The following is a 19,931-nucleotide window of genomic DNA, read 5'->3' on the forward strand; positions in this document are numbered from 1 at the left end:
ATTTTAAATGATTATAAAATGGGTATATTTTTATTAATTTTTGAATAAAAATGGGAGAATTATCATTATTCTTTTGGCTAAAAAATGGGCACATTATTTATATAGCTAAAATGCGTACTACATATAATGAAAAGCATTAATTATGTAGAAAATTCAATATATAATTATGAATAAAAGTCAAAACTAAAAAATTAAATATAGTATTGATATTTTTAATATTAATATTTTCCAAATAAACATAGAACATTCTTTTAAAAAAAATATATACATATAATAATTTCAGGTGGGAATTCAAATGAGAAAAAAAAATCATAAAAAAAATCATATTGATAAATTGAAAACTTTGAAAAATACATACTTAATAGAAAAATAAGTTTAATACTACCATTCAATAAAAGGAAGAAAAAAAAATTATGGAAAAGTTACTTTCATTGAAATTTCAAATTAAATATTTATTTTTAATTGAGCTACACACATATACATTTAGGCATTTATATATAACGTTTTCATTGGTCTTTTTTTTTTTGCAGTGGCCGAAATTTGAACCTTAGACCTTACATATTTTATGCATTGTCCCAACCAACTGAGCTAAGCTCACGAGAATGTTTTTTTAGTAGTCTACAACAAGATTTGAGAACACAAAAAAAGAAAAAATACAAACAAATAAACCTTATATATATATATATATATATATATATATATATATATATATATATATAAAATATTTTCTGTTGCAAAAATTATATATCTATGTTACATATGCAACACATGAGGTGTTAACTTAGCGGTAAAAGTTTAACCTTGTAAGTTTAAGGTACATAGTTTAAATCCTCTCAATGATGGTTGTAAAATGATCGATAATGTCATTTTAATTATCAAATTTACCTATATTATACACACACAAATTTTATATACATATATTGATACATATGACTTTTAGTAATCGAATTATTGATGTGAAGTATCATTTGTCAAAAAAAGAAGATGGTGTGAAATATTCACCGATCTTGTCAACATTTAATCTATGTTAACCTGGTTGAAAATCTTTAGTGATTGAGGTCTTCCATTCAAACCATATTTTTTCTTCAACAAGATACAAAATAACAAAATTGAGACCATATTTAATCTAAATTTTAAGTGGACAATGTAATTTTGGTTTGTGTATTTAATTTATATACACCGATATTGTAAACGTTTTGTTAAAAAAGAAACAATAGCGTAAAACGTTTTGCACATGCATCAAATTAACTTAGTTCATGATGTCACTTTGTTTTAATTACTTTCTAAATTATTCATACAAATATGCACTTGATTTAATTTAATTGGAAGATAACACTTACATCCTATGAAGCTCATATACATAATACCATTTGTCGATACAGAAAAATTTAAAATTCAAAATACGATACGGCTGTGATACTTCATAAAAAAAATAATAATTTAAACTACATATTAAAACTCAAAATACAAAATATGGACTAAAACTCAAAAGCAAAAAAATTGGCGCAAAACCTAGACCAAACAGACATAGAAAAACGATAAGGCACAATAATGAAATTGCCTTCACACAACAATCAACAAGAGCATCGTTCTCAAACAAACAAAGAGACACAAAACAGACGGCGGCAACAATAAAAATATAAATGTAAGTAATGTTGATAATAAAGAAAGCGACAATTAGTCAATTACATATATAATATAACATAAATAGAAAACATCATTACTTAGTCAATTGCATATATACCAAATATAATAGAAACATCAGTAGCCCATACATATCAGTTTTCCACTGCCTATCCCTCGTATCCCAGATGTATCTGAAAAGTATCGGATAATTGTTTTTTTTTTTTTAAATAAAATTTAATCTTCATATACTCTCTTGATACGTATCGGGAAGTATCAAGCAGATATCAGTGCAGGATACGCAGAGGATACGGTACGTCATCTATTTTGAAGTATCTGGGCTTTAGAGCTTACATCATATGTGCCTTAACATTACTATATCATAAATATAACTAAATATACGTTGAGAGTATTTTATTTACATTTAGTGAAGAAAGAAGATGATAAACGCGTCTAAAGATGCAACACAAAGCATGTAACGCGGAGCGAAATGATTGCTACACCTTTAATTGCACAAATCATCTTTTTTCATTTTTTTCTTCTCTTTTTCTTTCTTTCTGTCTTTCCAAACACCAAATTTACCCCTCAAACATACTCTCTCTCTCCCTCTCCCTCTCCCTCTCTCTCTCTCTCTCTCTCTACATTTTACACTTCTTTAATTCTTTTTCTTTCTTCCCCTTAAAATTCACTGTCTTTCTCTCAACAAAAATAAAAGGAGAATACAACCTTGTTCCCTTTTACATATATCTGTCTCACTTTATCTCTGTTCTTTCTCCGTCTCTTTTTCATTTTCGTTTTTCTCCTCTCTTTTTCAACATATCTTCTTGTCTCTTTTATTTTTATATATCTCCTTATCCTTTTCAACATATCTTTTTGAGAGAAGTGAAAAACTTTTGATAAAAATAGAGTCTTACCCATTTTCAACAACATTCATTCTCATAAACCCCGCTTCATTTCACGGCGATCGAGATTTAACTGGATCGCCTGAACAAAGGCCGAAAAGGATCCAAGTTGAATCTTTTATTTTGAGAATCTATTTATTTATCTAATCATTTATTATCAGCGCAAAGGTGGTAAATTAATTATGGCGAAAACGATCTCGAACAACGATGAAAATGTTGAGGTTGACATTGATTCATCAAAAGACGATGTTGATGCTAGAACTGGCATGAAGAAGGGACCGTGGACCCCACATGAAGACATGATTTTGACAGAGTACGTGAATAAGCATGGTGAAGGGAATTGGAATTTTGTTCAGAAGAATTCAGGATTGTTAAGGTGTGGAAAAAGCTGCAGACTTAGATGGGCTAATCATCTGAGGCCGAATCTTAAAAAGGGTTCATTTTCTGAAGAGGAAGAAAAAATCATCATTGAACTTCATGCTAAGCTTGGAAACAAATGGGCTCGAATGGCTACTCAGGTATTATATTATACTATATTTTATAAAATAATAGTAATAAAAAGATTGTATAAGATTATTTATTTCAGTTTTTTGGACTAAAATCATTTATTCATTATTATTTTGATGGTCTCTGTTCATATCATGTCATGATTTTTAGTGCAATTATATATTTTGGTTTTCAACGTGAGCATTGATTGGTTTTATTCTATTTGTGATGTAATTGTATAATTGTGAATTTTTATGTTTCTAGAAAAAAAATTCTTCCACATTCGGATATGAAATCAGATCTATAATTATACTAGTATTTGGTTTTATAACAATCCAATATGCAGAACCTGTAGCATGAAACAAGGGGAAAGGAAGGAAACTTCATTTACGTTTCTGTTATTCCAACTTTATTCAATCGTATAAAAGTTAAAATATTAAAGATTGTATACTTTTTGTTGTTATAAACATAAAGAGAGAAAGTTGTGTTTTCAATTTTACCCTTTGAGCATCAATTGAGTTTCTTTTCGCTCTAACATTTTTAATAAATAATTTTGTACCTAGTGAATTTATGATAACCATCATCAAGAAGCTGACCTCAATCATTGTCTGAATATCAAATTGCCATTTTTGTTTGTTTCTTTCAAATATGTGCCCTACTTTCTAAAAGCTCTCATTTAAGGTTAAAATACTCATCTTTATGTCTTTTGTGTACTTTGCTTGATACAAATTATTTGTTGAGAAGTTTGCTTGGTAGAACTTGTTTATTGTTTCTCGGTAAAGTATTAAGAGTTCAATTCGATCTTTACTGCAAACAAATTAACTATTAACATTTGTTTATAAAAAAATCTTTCTCCGAGCACCTGAAAATGTTTTGTTGTTTTTTCAGTTGCCCGGAAGAACAGATAACGAAATCAAAAACTTTTGGAACACAAGAATGAAAAGGCGTCAAAGAGCCGGCTTACCTCTTTATCCTCCAGAAATCCAAGCAGAAGCTATTGCATACAATGATAAACTATTGCAACTACAACATCAACCTTTATCTTCTTCATCATTATCATTTTCTTTACTCTTATCTTCTTGTTACCCTAAGAAGATTGATGATCCAAACCATTATGATTATAATCTTCTAGAGAACAACTCTGGTTCTGCTAACAATCACAACACCAATCCATGTCCACAATTCAACTTTTCCAATGATGAAAACATTGAGATTAATGAAACTCTTGCTTTGCAAAAATCACCTTCACTTTCACCTTATCCATCTTCATCATCAAATCTTTTCAACCAGAATTTTACTCCTCCAAGTGATTCACATGATTACCAATACTCTGAAAATTTGAGCTTTGAACATCATGGATTCAATGCAGGATCTCTGTATGATTCTAAAACTCCTGCTTCATCTTATGCTAGTGGCGTTGATGGTAATTTTATGGGAAATTCAAGCATGGTTAATGATTACTATGAAGTTGCACCATTATCACATGATGGAAAAAATAGTGGACTTTTGGACGATCTTGTGATGGAAGGTAGAAGTATTTCTTGCAATAAGGGGGATGTATCTCATAAGAGGAAAAACATGGAGGGTGAAGAATACGAAGATGAAGAAGGCATTGTTCCTTTGGTGTCAACCATGAAGAAGAAGAAGAGCATTGATGAGAGTCAGAAGAAAGATTTTAGCTCTTCTCAATTGTCAACAGGTAAAATCACTCAACTCTTCTTGCAATTTGACACATTCGATTCCTATTAGATTATCACATGCATAATAAAAACTCAAGTCAATATTGTTGTTATATAGAATTAACATTGTTACATGAATTTCAACTCACTTATTTTATGTATATATATGTTGATGGGATGGTTAGATACTAAGAAATTATTTTGGTGGTGAGTTGGTGTCTCATTCTATACATGTGACATTATCATCAATTCTTTGTGAATATTCAATAATCATGAAAACTAGAAGAGATTACAAGTGAATATTTTGAAAATGTTGTGATTCGTGGCTTTAAATTGTGGTTTGCAACCATAATTACATACAAATGATGAAGAATTTTGAGGTCTCTTGCAACGAAAAATTTAATAGCACCGACTATATTTTGCTCCAATATAAAAATGAATTTAATTTGTATACCCTGATTTTAAACATGCATTTAATCAAATCACTTTATAGTTTTACTTTTATAATTAATTCCTAAAATATTGTTACAAATATCTTGGTGTCGTGATTTGATTGAATGCTGGTGTAAACATGTTGTGATCGATACAAGATGAATTTTTATATTGTGATTGAAAATTTATATTTATGATAATCAAACATATATTTAAGTTTTTGAACAATATTAGGACTTTTCTTTTCATTTAATTTGATGACTGTATAAATAGTGTCAAAGAAAAAGATGCTCTTGTACAATTTCTACTCATTGCATTGCATTCATATACTCTTGTATGATTCTTGCCATGACAGTGCACTAAAGTCATATGAAACTTGTAAAAAAAACAGGAAAGAAACCAGCCCAGGAGGATCAGACGGAAGAACTGAATACAATGTATGATGATGATTTGGATTGCTTGCTCAACAATTTTCCCTCAGAAATACCAATGCCTGAATGGTATTGTAGAGGAAAAAGTCAGTCATTGGGAACTGAAATTCCAACTGATGAAAGCGGTCCCACCAATCAAGAATTTGCTTGGACTCTTGGATCAAATTGGAACAACATGCCAGGCATATGTTAATTTGAGCTCAAAGTTGTGTTTTGTAATGATTACAAAACGAATATTCGTAGTGAAGTAGATGGTAGAACCATATGATGTAATAGTTAGAATATTTAATGGTAGAGATTAGTAATGCTCATATGGGTTGGATAATATAATGACATTAAATTTTTATCCGTAGTCAATTTATGTTATTTAGAATATGTTAGAGATTGGTGTGAAAGTTTGGATTTTTGGATACAAGTGTGCTTTATTTTTAGTCTCATGTGTTCTTATGTTTCGAAACATATTAAATCAAGTTTGCTTATTTCTACTTGTTTAGCATCGTATAATGTTTTTTTACATATATTGTTGGATGGCGATGGAGCACGATGATTATATTACATTATATTGAGAGTAAGCACACAACTGAATTTGACACTACATCTTAACCTAAAATTTTAAGGTATTAGATATGTATGTTATCTTATTTATATGATGTTCAACTTCCATTTGTCTGTCAATATTTGAGGTTGATATGCTTTAGAAATAAGTTTTTCATCCATATATTATGATTGTACCATTGTTGGCTCACATACATCAATGATATACGTTGTTTGACCAACATATTTTTACAAAAACTTTTGATACAAAGAGCCAGTCAAACCATTGGCTCTAATACCATTTTTTCGATCGTGAGAGGATCATGTTGATAATCGAATATGAGAGATTTGATCGTACCGAGATGAGCTCATTGAAAAACTACCAAAAGATGCCTAGCAAAGGTTGCGGGGATCTGATATATCACTTGCTCAACACACAAAACCTTAATTGAGAAAACAATATCATTACGAGACTTTCAAAACAACTGAATGCCAAATCAATGATATAATCTATTCTAAAAGAGCTCAAAACAATATCAAACCGGTCAAGCGGGGTTGCCAACTACCACACAATACACACAGGTAGATTCCACAACATCCCGACTTTTTTTTTTTTTTTTGAACAAGCTAAAATGAAATTATATTAACAAAGGCGATAGCAATCTCTTAGCACAAGGTGTGCCTAAAAGACCACTACCAATAAACAAAGAGAACAAAGTAACAAAATCAAGAGGAAACATCCTCCGGTGATTAGTCAATGCCCAGACAAACCATAGGACTTGACCACCACATCTGAGTTCCAAAAACAAAAATGACATTTTTAGCTTTCAGCCACGCTATATGTTTTTCAGCCACTCCTCACTTTATTTTTTTGTCTATGACTTTTACACCTTCACTTTGATTTCATTTTGTTTAGCACATCATCCATCACAATTTTTCACCTTTTCTTTTTATATGATATTTTTGCTATACACGACTTTTAGAGTAAAAAAATCATTGTTTTACTATTATTTATATAAATTATTAGTGATTGGACGATATATATTTTATTAAGTATCTAAATAATAATTTTTTTTTTATCTCTAAAAAAAAACTAATTACTTTTTTTTAGGTATCTAACTAATAGCATTATTAATTTATAAAAATCCGATAATGAGTTAAAATCAATTAAGTGGCCCCTCTAAAAAAAACATCAATCAAGTGACAATTTGTAAAAAAAAAATAAAATAAAAATTAGTGAGATAATATCTCTGTGTCCTCCTTTGCAAATATCTAAGTCTTTTAGGGATCATCAATGCTATATCCTACGAATTTCACGAAACTGTGCAAATGCTGTTATCAATTTTGCAATATTTTAATATTAAAAAGAAATAAAATTGGGTGTTTAAAGGAATACACGGCAATGCCGGGCTTACTCTTATTTTTCTTAGATTTTATTTTCGTGGAAAGATGCATTTCCCTATCAAGGATACTATTGAAATACTTTTCAAAAACTCTTTTTTAGTTTTTAAAAATTTGAAAATTAAAAAAAAATTTGCTAAATTATTTTTAAAACTACAGTTTTGGAAATTGTTTTGAAAATTTTAGTTTGGGGACTAAAACTAAAACATGTAAAATGATAAGTGATAACTATTGCGAGAAGAGGACTTGTATATTTCAAAAACTGAAAACAAAAACTATTTCAAACAGGCTCTATATGTTTTTTCGTTTTTTTTTTTGTCAAGTAGTCTAATTACTATAATTTAAGATGAATAAGTGAGATATTCGGGATTCAAACACCGATTCATACATATACAACGTAATATCTTTACCAACTAAGTTACGTACACCAAAACTATGTACTTGTATCTCTAGATGGATAACAACATTAATTTATGTACTCGTCTCATAAAAAGAATATATATATATATATATATATGTACTCCCTCTCGTAAGAAATTCATTAATATATATACTTGCACATTTTTAGTGCCTAAATACTTTTTTTATTAAACGTTTTCTTTCTTTATATGTGTGTGTATATATATACAATAAAATAATTTTATTTGTTTTAGGTCGTTCACGAATTAACTCAGACAACTCCATCAAATCCCAGCTCCCATGTTATAGAGGATGCATCCTCATATATTTGGTACATTTTAGCTAATGAATTTCTTCCATAAAAAAAACTTTTTAGTTAGTTATTTATTATAAGAGAAACTTTAATTTATTTGGTCAATGGTTGAATTTATTTATTCGACATTAAATATGATATCATATTTAAAAAATAAAATTTTTGACAAATATAATGATTTTTGGTATTTTTTCAAATTAAGATTTTAACCATTTATATCTTTATATTTAATTTTTTAGTATAATAATTTTTTCCAATTATAAAATTTCCAAATAGTTTTTTAACTTTTGTTTTACAAATTTTATTTTTATTGTATAAATAATCTTAAAAAAAATATTTTAATTAATAATTTATTAATTATTAATAAATTTCATATTCATGCATTTCCCATTTTTTTTGTAAGACCAAGATAAATGTTGGGCATCCGGGAAATATTGTTCACATAAAATATTGTTTATCATTATCACGTTTTATTACTTTTATTTTTATTGTTGTTGTTATTATTACTACCATTAATATTATGAGTTTAATGGTGGTAGGTTGACAGTCTAAAATAATTTTGCGCACACAATCACTCTAAACATTTAGAATTTCCACATCAATTAATGTTTTTAATTTATGTGGCAATTCAGAATGTTTTGATTGGCTATGTATGCAAAGTTATTTTGGACCGTTAACTCTTAAAAAAATGATGGTGAGTTAACGATCCTTATTATTCTTATTCTCATCATCATCATCATCATCATCATCATTATTATTATTATTATAATTAAAGGAAGTATAAAAAATATGTCCATATAATATGAACCTCCAAAAAAATGGGTCAAAGTTGAAACCACACAATTTGTAGCAAATTTCAATAAAATATTATACATTTTTTTTTAATAAAATTCCACTCTTTTCCTTTTTTTTTAATATATTATTTCATTATTAAATTCACTATTTTACTAAAAATGGAAATTAAACACCAACTAATTACTTTAAACACCAACTAAAAATGGCAATGGCCCATATCTGGGAGTTCTATAATAGACAAAACTTTTTTTAAAAAGCATCATACGTTCCCCTTATTTCAGCGTGATATATTTTAATTATATTCACAAATATTTTCTTAAGCAAAAGAAAGAGGCATGAAAAAGGATCGGTTATTTAAATTATAATCACAAATATTTTCTTAAGCAAAAGAAGCTTCAAAAAGGATCGGCTATTTCTTTTTCGTTTTCTTTTTTCTTCGTTTTCTCTATGTACCAAAAAAAAAAAAATATTAGCACCAGTGAACCAAACTCAAGAACAACAAACCAATAATATTATTAATAAACATGTTACTGAAGTTTTTACAAAAGTTTTCTACACTTTCAATGAATATCAATTAGAAAGATAATATATATTAGTGAGAAATTTAAATAAGAACATAACATTTTTTTTTAAGTATGGTGTTGTGAACACCTACACTGGTTCTTATTATACTTCACATGGATGAATGGATTGCAATGAACGAACGAAAAATCCCAAAAGAGCAACATCCAACTAGTTTGAATAAATTCTCTTTTATTTTGGAGAGAATATTATCATTAGATATTAGATAATAATACAAAACGAAATAGTCATTGAATGGATTTGTATGACATAGTATAACTATATGTTGTCTCTCTTTTGTCTAAGAGTGGATTCTTAAAGATAAGGGGCTTTTTAGAGAATCACTCAATTGTATTTGAAGATCAATTAGTTGTTGTTCCATTAGAGTTTGTTGTGTGATCTTCGGTATGATATCTAGATGATTGTTTTGATATATTCTCGTATCAATCATCTAGAAAATAACTTTATCGGATGGTTGAACTTTAACTTTCTTGAAGTTCGCCATGTCAAGAATTGTCATATCCAGATGATGGCTTCATTCTATTAGCACAATGATGATTTTCATTGACAATGATTCGTTGTTGGTTTCCTTTAGACTTGATCAATTTATCTTGTGCTTGTTGACCTTTTTAATTTTTTCATAAGTAGTTCATCTTCTTTAGTCTTATTTATGACCATAAGATCAACCTTTGTTACTTTTCATGGTATATATAGCAGTATACCAAGTATTACTATATCCAAGGAATTGCTCTCTTATTATTATTGTCTTGTTGACTACTCACACACATGAACACGTAGTTAGTAGATAAATTATTCATTTATTATTACATAATCTAGGGTTATTATATATTGAACCTATTTGGTTCTTAAAACATATTGAGAAAGGTAGAATATAATGAACACATGACATGATTAGTTTTGTGCTGATTTTGGCCAAAACATATTGAGAAAGGTGAGAAAAGTATTGTGATGTTTACCATTTTCATTTCTCAATGCAAAATAAAAATGAAAAATGGTTAGGCCGTTTGAATGTAGCATATGATGTAGTCTACAATATGCTCAAACTAGGCCATACATTTTTTTTGGATAGTGATACATAAACCACCTTAGATGACATATATCACTTCTACACCCACTCCCACTTTTAATAGTCAAGATCAAGATGTTTTTGAAAACTTATTTAGTGTGTGTTTGGTTTAATTTTATCCACGCCACCACACATCTAGTACCCCATTTAAAGAAGCTCCAATTCAAAGAGTTTAGGGAGAAAATCTAAGTTTCACATAGGAAACATGTAATTACAAGTTATTAAAGGACACTCTTTATTTTAAAAGTCAATTTTGTAATAATGAGTTATGCCCAAATTTTAACACAGTATCAGAGTCTATCACTTTAGGTCATCTAACTATCCACACAACAAGTCTAAAAATGTGAAATTTGGGTCTCGATCACACTTTAAAAGCTGGATGAGGTTCGAATCGATATATTTTCTAAAACTACAATCACACTTTATAAACCTTTGGATCGTAAAAGATGTTACTATTAATAGTTTAATACAAAATAGATCTTTGAATATATTAATAAATCATAACATACTTCTAAAAATGTCAGGTTTAAATTTATAAAAGATCGACAGATAATATGTGAGACATGAACTTTTGTCAAAAATAAAATAAAAATTGAGACATGAACCTTTTTGATATATCTATCTATCTATCTATTCAAAGTCAAAATAGTTAGGTTCAACCTATCTTATGTGATATGACAGTATGACACACAACATAAAATAGGTGTGGTTCATGCAAATGAACCCTGCCCTAATCAATCGCTTATTTCCCTCTAATTATGCTCCCGATTTCCATTGCATCCCATCGCTCACGTAGAAGAAATGGGAAAGAAATAGAATTAGACTGCTTAAAACATGGCAGGACAAGACAAATATTGAATCATTCATTAATAAGGGAAAATACATTCAATTCAAAGTCCTCTTAGAAAGAAAAAAATAAAATAAAAGACAAGATGGAAATGGGTCATGCTATTTTTTTTTTTGTTGTACAAGTCATGCTACCTTTTTATTCAATATAATTATAATTAGAATATATAAGCTCGATCTTTTTAAGGAAGATCAATTTAATCTCGGACAAAAAATAATGCTCAAACTAGTCATTGACATTTTTATATTTATGATAAATGAATCTTTTTTTTTTTATAGATGAAATAACAATAATCATTGGAAAAGGAATGCTAGCAACAGACAAATAGAAGAGCCGATCACGATGTCCGACTTTATAATTTTAATATTTTTTCTCCGTATAAAATTGCCAACAAACAATTTTGGTATTATTTTCGTGAGACAAAATTGGCCACGAGGAAATCGTGAAAGACTAAATTAAGTTTTTATCAATTTGATTAATATTTTCTAGAGAAAAATAGTCTTCATTATTTTGAAGAGAAATATAGTCTTCATATATACCCATGTATATTAATGTCTGCAGCGAGTCCGTGAAAAAATATACACCTAACGTGAGAACTCTCTCTTCCCTCTCGGTGCCGGGTCTCGAAGAGTACCTCTAAGTTGTAGGGCACACCTTGCAACCAAGTGACTTCTCAGGAGACAGGCACCGTGAAAACTCTCTCGAGCATTAATCAAATTAGAAGAATTGTAAAAGAGCATCAAAATCTTCACTTCTTAGCACGGATATAGGACCGTATTACAGTTCTTTTTAAGTTAAAATGACTTAAAAAAAAAGTGTAAAGAAGGTAAATGAACTTAAAACGGTGCTTTTAAAAGTAAAATTGTTGAAAATGTAAAATCTATTGAATTAAGATTACAAGAATTTAAAAAAAAAAAAAAAAAATTAAAAGAAGGTGGAAGAACTCTTATTTCTAGAGATGAAACGAAGTACCTCTCATTTTAAGTATAAATACCTAATCCCAACAATTTTTGTAGGTATTTATAGTACTTCTCATGAATTCTGGACCAGAAAGGAAGAATATGAAGGTCAGCAACCTCGCTAAGCGAATTCAAAGCTAGGTCAAAGTGAGGGTATGTCAGAAAGTGAAGAAAATCAGATGATGTCATCGTGGATGTGGCTAAGCGAGCTGAGCGGCTTAGGTGAGCTTAAAAGTACTTCAGGTGAAGAAATCATTGTGGCTAAGCGAGCTTCTTCATGGCTTAGCGTGGATCCACTTTTCTGCCACTTATAAAAGACAACTCAGACCTCTGTTATTGGGATTAAGTTTAGTTAGCTATGATTATATTGTAAACTTTTAATCTGGCTGGTTATATATAATCTCTATATCGTTATGTTCATGATTTATTTTTGTGCTTAATGCTTTTCCGATGCAAAACTCCGAAATTGATATTTAGATTTAGAAAGCGCTAAACATAGCCTTTTTACTTAAAGGATGTGAAATAAATTCATCCATGGAACTTAATAGCTAGACACACTGTTAATTTCGTAGTCACAATACTATTGGGTCGTACTGCCATTATATTGATTAATCGCTTGAGACATCGGGGGTTAATAGGTATAACAAAACTCTTGTCGTGCTCCGGATACGGAAGCGTATGTGAGCGATAGGTGAAAGCATAATTGAAAAATATATAATCGATTAAGAGATTACATTAGAGTAGTTAACATTATCTAATCCCAATAACTTGTCTGTTATTTCTTCCTGAATTTATGTGTTGTGAGTGTGAATGTTAACAAATACAACTTCTTTTTTTTCAATACTTAGAACAATATTAATTGTTGAATGATTTCAATATCACACTAGTCCATGTGAAGACGATAACAAAAATATTTACTTTTGATATTACATCACCCGATTAGAGCACTTAAAAGAGAACTGGCTATTAGCCCCTAATCTCTAACAAGCTTGAGTCATATAGTAACATGTTTGTCGGTCTAGGGGTAGGGTGGTCCTGATTAATTTGGTCTTAAATTCTATCCGAGTTTTTTTCATCTATCTTTCATGAAGATGTCGATCAAAGTGTGGAAACAGATTGTCCGACTCCAAAGGATCTTCTTATGGGAATTTGTAAAGGGGTGACTAAAATTTATTGGGTCAGGTCATCGAAGGTCTATAAGTCGAAGAATACAGGAGGTATTGAGGTTAGGGATTTGAATATAGTTAATTTGGCCAGCTTAGATAAGTGATGGTTGAGGATCATCTCTAAGAGTCATGCCTTTCGGGGGATATTCTTACTGCTAGGCATAAGGAGCAAACAACCTTATAGTTTAGTGTTGGTTTTTTTTTTTTAAAAGTACAAGGATTTAAGACAAACAACAACAAAAAAAATACAGGGACCAATGCCATATTTAAACCTTAAAATTATTACATATCCATTCATAGAGGAATGTTTGAAACAAACGACTAATTATAATGAAAATATGGTTCGACATATATTGTACTCATAATAACATTATTATCATGCAAATATGGTATTTGGGTACTAAGCCTTAACTTGAACAACAACTTTTCCAATGTTAGAATTAGAGAAAACAGAGTTTAAGCTTTCCAAAAAGTTCTCAATTCCGATATTGATTTTACTCTTTGGCTTAATTTTGCCTTCTTGTAAGTATTTTTCCATATCTTTAACAAAATCTCCAAAACGATGCAAATATGATTTAATCATAAAGCCCTCCATCCTCACCTCCTTTCCCACCATGTTCAGAAGATTTCTAATGCCTTCTCTTTCGGTCCAAACCTATACCAACATTATAACAATTTACTAATTAGAAAATTGAAATTTTTGGGCATTTTTGGTAAATTAATGAGTACACTATATTACCCTCATTCACCTTATTATATTGAGATATCATCCCACAAAGAGGTATTCTAGCATTTTTGTTCACATGGTTAAGTACAGATTCGAGCATTTTACCACCAACATTGTCAAGGTAAACATCAATACCATCAGGGAAATACCTGCAAAATTCTAGTGAAAATATCAGAATATTAACTTAATTTTGAAAAACTAAAATATATATTAATCAATTAGGGTAGCTAATTTTAATTTTAGTGACCGCGGGTTTGAATCTCACTATCCATATATAAATTGATCGTGTATTTTGTATTTCTTTTTATGTTGGGTCGATTGGGTTTTGGAGTCAGAGCATCCACGGGAAGCATCAATATTTGTAGTACTTAAATGAGTCACAAGTATATACATCTAACAAAAGTTTTAAATAAGTCTCATCAATAACTCTTCATTGTATCTATTTGTTCCATATGTAAAGTGTAAACCTTGATCTTATTAAGTACTCAAAATCATTGTTCCTCAATGGAGGTACTCTCAGGCACCAGGTCTTAAATGTAAAAGACAATCATTAAGGATGGTCTTAGGATCCTCTTTATTTCTCCGAATAAATGAAGAGTTCACTTATGAGAGAGAAAGAAATGTAGAAGAGTTTGGTGGATCACATGTTTAGTAGGACTCACTAATATTTTCTGTGTGTCTACTTTCTAGTTCTTCGAATGAAAAACCCCATTATTTTTAGAAATGGAGAGCAACTTGATATGGGCTGACTCTAGCATTATATAGCGGGTTAATAGGTCTTTACCCCCTGTAATATAGGTCATTTCCGGTTTTCCCCCTGCAAAATTTTTATTTTGATTCACCCCCTTATAAAATATTTTTGTTTTGATTTACCCCCCTAATAGGCCAAACAAAAACGAAAAATTCTTGAAAAATAAAATAAAATTGGTTTTTGTTTGGCCTATTAGGGAGGTAAATCAAAACAAAAATATTTTACAGAAGGTGAATCAAAATAAATTTTTTACAGGGATGAAAACCAGAAATGACCTATATTACAGTGGGGTAAAGACCTATTAACCTTTATACAGCAATATAAAAAAAGAACGGAATATATAAAGAGAAAAGGGACGAATTACGACTTGCTTAAAGCAGCATCAAAATCTGATTCTATATTGTAGTTGAATCCATCATCATATCCAAATTTCTCTTTAATGAGCTTCACCTGATAAACCAACCAAGTATGTTTTAACTTGTAAGTAACATGTCAAAAAAATTAGTTGTAAGTAATTTGAAGGGTCACTTATATAAGAAAAAATCAAATCTAAATTCAACAGTGACTCATAAAATTTATCCTTTAAATGAATTTAGCTTTGGGCATGAGCAATTTTGCATGAAATTTTACAGCCAGTATAATTATAGCACTCAAACATACTCAAAGTAGGTAATCATGTACAATGTGTGTGTATATACCCGGAAATGTGGTCTCTTTTCTTAACTATTTTTCAACTTCTTGTAATAAAAAACATCGAAAAGGGCTAACTCTTATTTGGCATATTATAGTTTGAAAGATTTGGGAGGCACGAAATGTGGTTATTTTTTCTTCGAAGAACCCAGAGGTGGAAGACATAGTTGACACTATAAAATTAACCTCTTGGAGATTGTTTCTAGCGAGAAAAAAAGGGAGGTCTTGTTTGTATTTTGAATGGTTTTTCAACCTGTTTCTTTGTTTTAATTCTTGATTCATGGGTTTGTTTTTAGGTGGGTCGAGTACCCTTATACTTTAATTCCCATTTTATGGGTTAGGTACTCTTTGTACTTTTCTTATTATTCTAATAATTTTTTATGTTAAAAAAAAATATATTACTTGTTTTGTTGTTTATGAGCTGACTCAATAAAATTTTGAGAACATTTAGTTGTGAAATATAGTTATGATGTGGTTTGTATTTTTGGTTTGGAGTGTTTGTAGTTGAATACTTTTTTTTAGGAGATGTTCGGAGATGAATACATTTTTAGTTTTGTATATCAATTTGCATGTTTATGTGGGTCAGAACTTTATGTTTCTATTTATCCTTCAAATACTTTATAATAGGGATTGTTTTAATTCAATATTTGTCTTTTCTAAATAAAAAAAATTAGAAGTTAAAAATATAAGTATTTTGATTTTTTTGACGAAAAAATAATTGACTTTTAAAAATTAATTTATTCCAGCAAATGAACTGAATTTGATGAGCTGAAATAAGTTATTCGTGAACTTTAAACGAGACATACTCGGCTTAAAAAATGTTTGCATCGAACTCTAATTTCGGACCAAACAATTATCGAGTTGATTCGACTCATTTCACCCTAACATGAGACATAATAATTGTAAGATACTCATGAGTCATGACTTATCAGAAGCGGAAAAAAAGTTTAAATAAGTTTTTTATCCTTAAAATATAGCAAATTTTAATTTTGATTTTAATCTCTAAAAAATAAAACAGGATGTGTTCATCCTCGCAAAACTTAGTGTATTATTTTTGGTCCTTAATGACCAATTTATTTTCATGTTAATGTCAAGATTGTCACTTTTTATGTTCAAAAAATGTCTATGTTATTTTTTTTTTTTTTTTTGACAAAATATGTTATGTTTATTTATTATGTTCAACATTTGTATGTCCATATTACAGTTAAATAAATATTAAAAACTTGTCAAAATTATATACAGTATGGATCAAAAACGAAACAAAAAAGTTATGAGGATGAAAACATTATGTATTATTTTTAGGATTAAAGTCAAAACTTGCTCTATAAAAAATAAGTGGAAGATAATACTGCTAGGTTACCTTATCATCAGAGCCAGTGCTGCCAATGACCCGACATCCTCGTATCTTAGCAAGTTGACCAGCAATCATACCAACAGCACCAGATGCAGCAGATATGAACACATTTGATGCTGGCTTTGGGTTTCCTAGTACCTCTATTCCCAACCATGCTGCAAACCCAGGTACTCCTGCAATTATTTAGTTAATATTTTTCTTTTTAAAAAAATTATCCTTAAACACAAACCTCATTTTAAATTATTTGTTTTTATTTGGGACAATCAAATATGAGTATTTTTTTTTATTTTTTTTTTATTTTTTATATTTTAGACCCACTTGAATACTACAAAGTATCTTTAAAAGATAATAAAACACGCATATAGTTTTATATATTTCTTCAAAAAAATATACAGTTTTATAGAAAAATAATACTTAAATTTAGTGGAATAATTTTTCTTCTAATTTTTTATACTTTAGTTAAACTAATTGAATAAAATTTACAACTATACTTATAATTTTTATCAATAAAAGTGGAAAACGAACCTAAAGAACCAAGATAATCAGACAGTGAAATCCCATTAGCAGGATCAATTTTTCTAATTATATGAGAAGAGGGTACAATGCTATACTCAGCAACGAGACCATATCCATTCAAAAGGATATCCCCCTCACTGTATTTACTATCCTTCGATCGAATTACCCTTACAACCGCAAATGTTGTAAGCACCTGCAAATATATATTCACATTATTCAATGAATTAAACAATAATATGCATGCATATACGTAGATAGTTATAAATAATGTACCACACTTATTAAAAAAAAAAATACTAAAAGTTAAAAGTATCACATTAAATAAGATAATATTTGACTTAAGATAATAAGTCGATTTTGTAGGGCTTTAGTGAGACTCAACCCTAATAACCCTAATTCATAATAAATGTACCTGATTAAGTTGATATTGTGGAATGAAAAGGCCTTCAAGGGTGCCGGTGATTGTTCCGCGAAGATATGGATCAACAGAGAGAAGGAGAGTTTCGACGATTAGATGGTCATCAGGGATTGATTCATGGGCAAGAGAAAGAGAAACAGTGCGGAGTTTAAGATGATCCGACGTTGGAACACCCTCAGGAGAGTATGCAGCTACGTACCATTCTTTGTTTTCTACCAAATCTCCCATGTTTTTTACTTTCTAGCAGCTAATAGTTCTAATTCGGATGCAATGTGCAATGTTTGATTCAGTGTCTGCAATTGTGTAAAAGGAAGATCTAATTAAAGATAAACCTTGAACCAACACTAATCATCATTCTCTGTTAAAGCATTTTCCACAATGATTTATTAATTCAATAAAATGATGGCACACAATTAAAGTGCATCAATTCATTTGGGTCTAAACCAACAAACATACCACTAACCTTGGTCTGGTGTCTCCTGTACTCAAATGTTTGTTAATTTCCCCATTAGTTAACACTGATTAAATTGAAGACTTTGCTACAAGTAATAATGTCTTGTGTGTATAGAACTTCTGTTTGAATATTTTATATTCGCTCTATCTCACTATAATTGTTTTTTTGAAAAAGCTAAAATGGAATATATATTAAACAACTCTAGGCGCTAAAGCACAAGGAGTGCCAAAACGCCTAGGCACAAAAGGTACACAATCAATCATGTACAAGCTAATATGGCGCAAAAACCAAGAAAATAAGGAACAACAAGCTAGAAGATTGAATTTAAGCAAGTTAGAGGATTTCGCCGCCATTCTTGATGGTCAAAATCAAAATTAGTGTATATCTCACTATAATTGTTGTATTTGATCATTTAAAACAAATTACAAAAATATAATAAATAAAATAAAAAGAATGGTAATTTTACTATATTATTCTTATTAACTATTTGATATTAATTTTTCAATTGTTATAAATGTAGAGTGGGAAAAAATAAGTTGAAAGGGAGTAGTTTTTTTACAATTTTTTTTGTTCAAGTAGTCTATTGGCTAGAAATTCACTCTTAAAGTGAATAAATGAAAAATTTAGAGTTCGAACATCAGCCTATGTTCTGCATATATAAAATGTGATGTTTTATCAACTGAGTTATGCTCACGGCGACCTTAACTATAACAAAACAATGCATAATTTCACAATTTACTCTCACCGACCTTAACTATAACAAAAAAAAAAAACATAATTTCACACTTATTAAAAATGGTAATTAAGTACATCTAATTTTTTTGATTTCATATTAAAAATTAAAATACAAATACATTTACTAACTTACCCCTTGTTAATGGTCACCCACTCGCAATATTAAGAAATTAATATAATTTAAGATATATATATATATATATATATATATATGACATTTCAAATGAGAGGACTTTTTAAATTATATATATAGGGCATTTCAAATGAGAGGACTTTTTAAATTTTATATATATATATATATATATATATATATATATATATATATATATATATATATATATATATATATATATATATATATATATATATATATATATTTGTGTGTGTCTCAATGGGTTCGTGATTTCTGTCTAGATCATCAAAAATAGTCTGATGCATATGTTTGGATTCGATTAACCGATCACCCTATGGAATGTTGGTGTTCTAAAACTTTATTTGAGATTATGTGCGCTATTGAAATGCTTATTTCATTAGATGAACCTACTAGAAATAGAGTGCTCTCAACAACAACGGAAAGTTTCTAGTGGTTCTTTCATGGAGTCCATTTAATTTGCACGAAAGAGATTGATCGATTTGGTGTAGTCAGGTCATGATAAAACTTGGTGGGTTGA

At 29.3% G+C, this 19,931-nt stretch overlaps 2 protein-coding genes across 2 annotated transcripts; one reads left to right on the forward strand and one right to left on the reverse strand.

Annotated features, from left to right (window-relative positions):
* The first annotated feature begins 2,707 nt into the window (after positions 1 to 2,707).
* Positions 2,708 to 5,746, forward strand: LOC11416038 (transcription factor MYB101). The gene is made up of 3 exons (XM_003596921.3): positions 2,708 to 3,043; positions 3,900 to 4,710; positions 5,514 to 5,746. The coding sequence occupies exons 1-3, from the start codon at positions 2,708 to 2,710 to the stop codon at positions 5,744 to 5,746; spliced, it is 1,380 nt and encodes a 459-aa protein (XP_003596969.1).
* Positions 5,747 to 13,878: 8,132 nt separating this feature from the next.
* Positions 13,879 to 18,422, reverse strand: LOC11416039 (2-alkenal reductase (NADP(+)-dependent)). Its single transcript, XM_024775902.2, has 6 exons — positions 18,066 to 18,422; positions 17,663 to 17,846; positions 17,144 to 17,310; positions 15,461 to 15,543; positions 14,365 to 14,491; positions 13,879 to 14,270 (listed from the first exon to the last, which is right to left on the reverse strand). The coding sequence occupies exons 1-6, from the start codon at positions 18,297 to 18,299 to the stop codon at positions 14,016 to 14,018; spliced, it is 1,050 nt and encodes a 349-aa protein (XP_024631670.1). The 5' UTR covers positions 18,300 to 18,422; the 3' UTR covers positions 13,879 to 14,015.
* Positions 18,423 to 19,931: the final 1,509 nt, after the last annotated feature.

Source organism: Medicago truncatula, chromosome 2 (genome assembly GCF_003473485.1).
Source record: "Medicago truncatula cultivar Jemalong A17 chromosome 2, MtrunA17r5.0-ANR, whole genome shotgun sequence".
Taxonomy (NCBI): Eukaryota; Viridiplantae; Streptophyta; class Magnoliopsida; order Fabales; family Fabaceae; genus Medicago; species Medicago truncatula.

Bases quoted from the DNA above. Each gene is read 5' to 3' on its own strand.
- LOC11416038 (XM_003596921.3), top strand. From the start codon at position 2,708: ATGGCGAAAACGATCTCGAACAACGATGAAAATGTTGAGGTTGACATT. The intron at 3,044-3,899 runs GTATTATATTAT...TTGTTTTTTCAG, and splicing joins GGGCTCGAATGGCTACTCAG to TTGCCCGGAAGAACAGATAA. The intron at 4,711-5,513 runs GTAAAATCACTC...TAAAAAAAACAG, and splicing joins CTCTTCTCAATTGTCAACAG to GAAAGAAACCAGCCCAGGAG.
- LOC11416039 (XM_024775902.2), bottom strand. From the start codon at position 18,299: ATGGGAGATTTGGTAGAAAACAAAGAATGGTACGTAGCTGCATACTCT. The intron at 15,544-17,143 runs GTAACCTAGCAG...TTGGTTTATCAG, and splicing joins GCACTGGCTCTGATGATAAG to GTGAAGCTCATTAAAGAGAA. The intron at 14,271-14,364 runs GTGAATGAGGGT...ATGTTGGTATAG, and splicing joins TGATATCTCAATATAATAAG to GTTTGGACCGAAAGAGAAGG.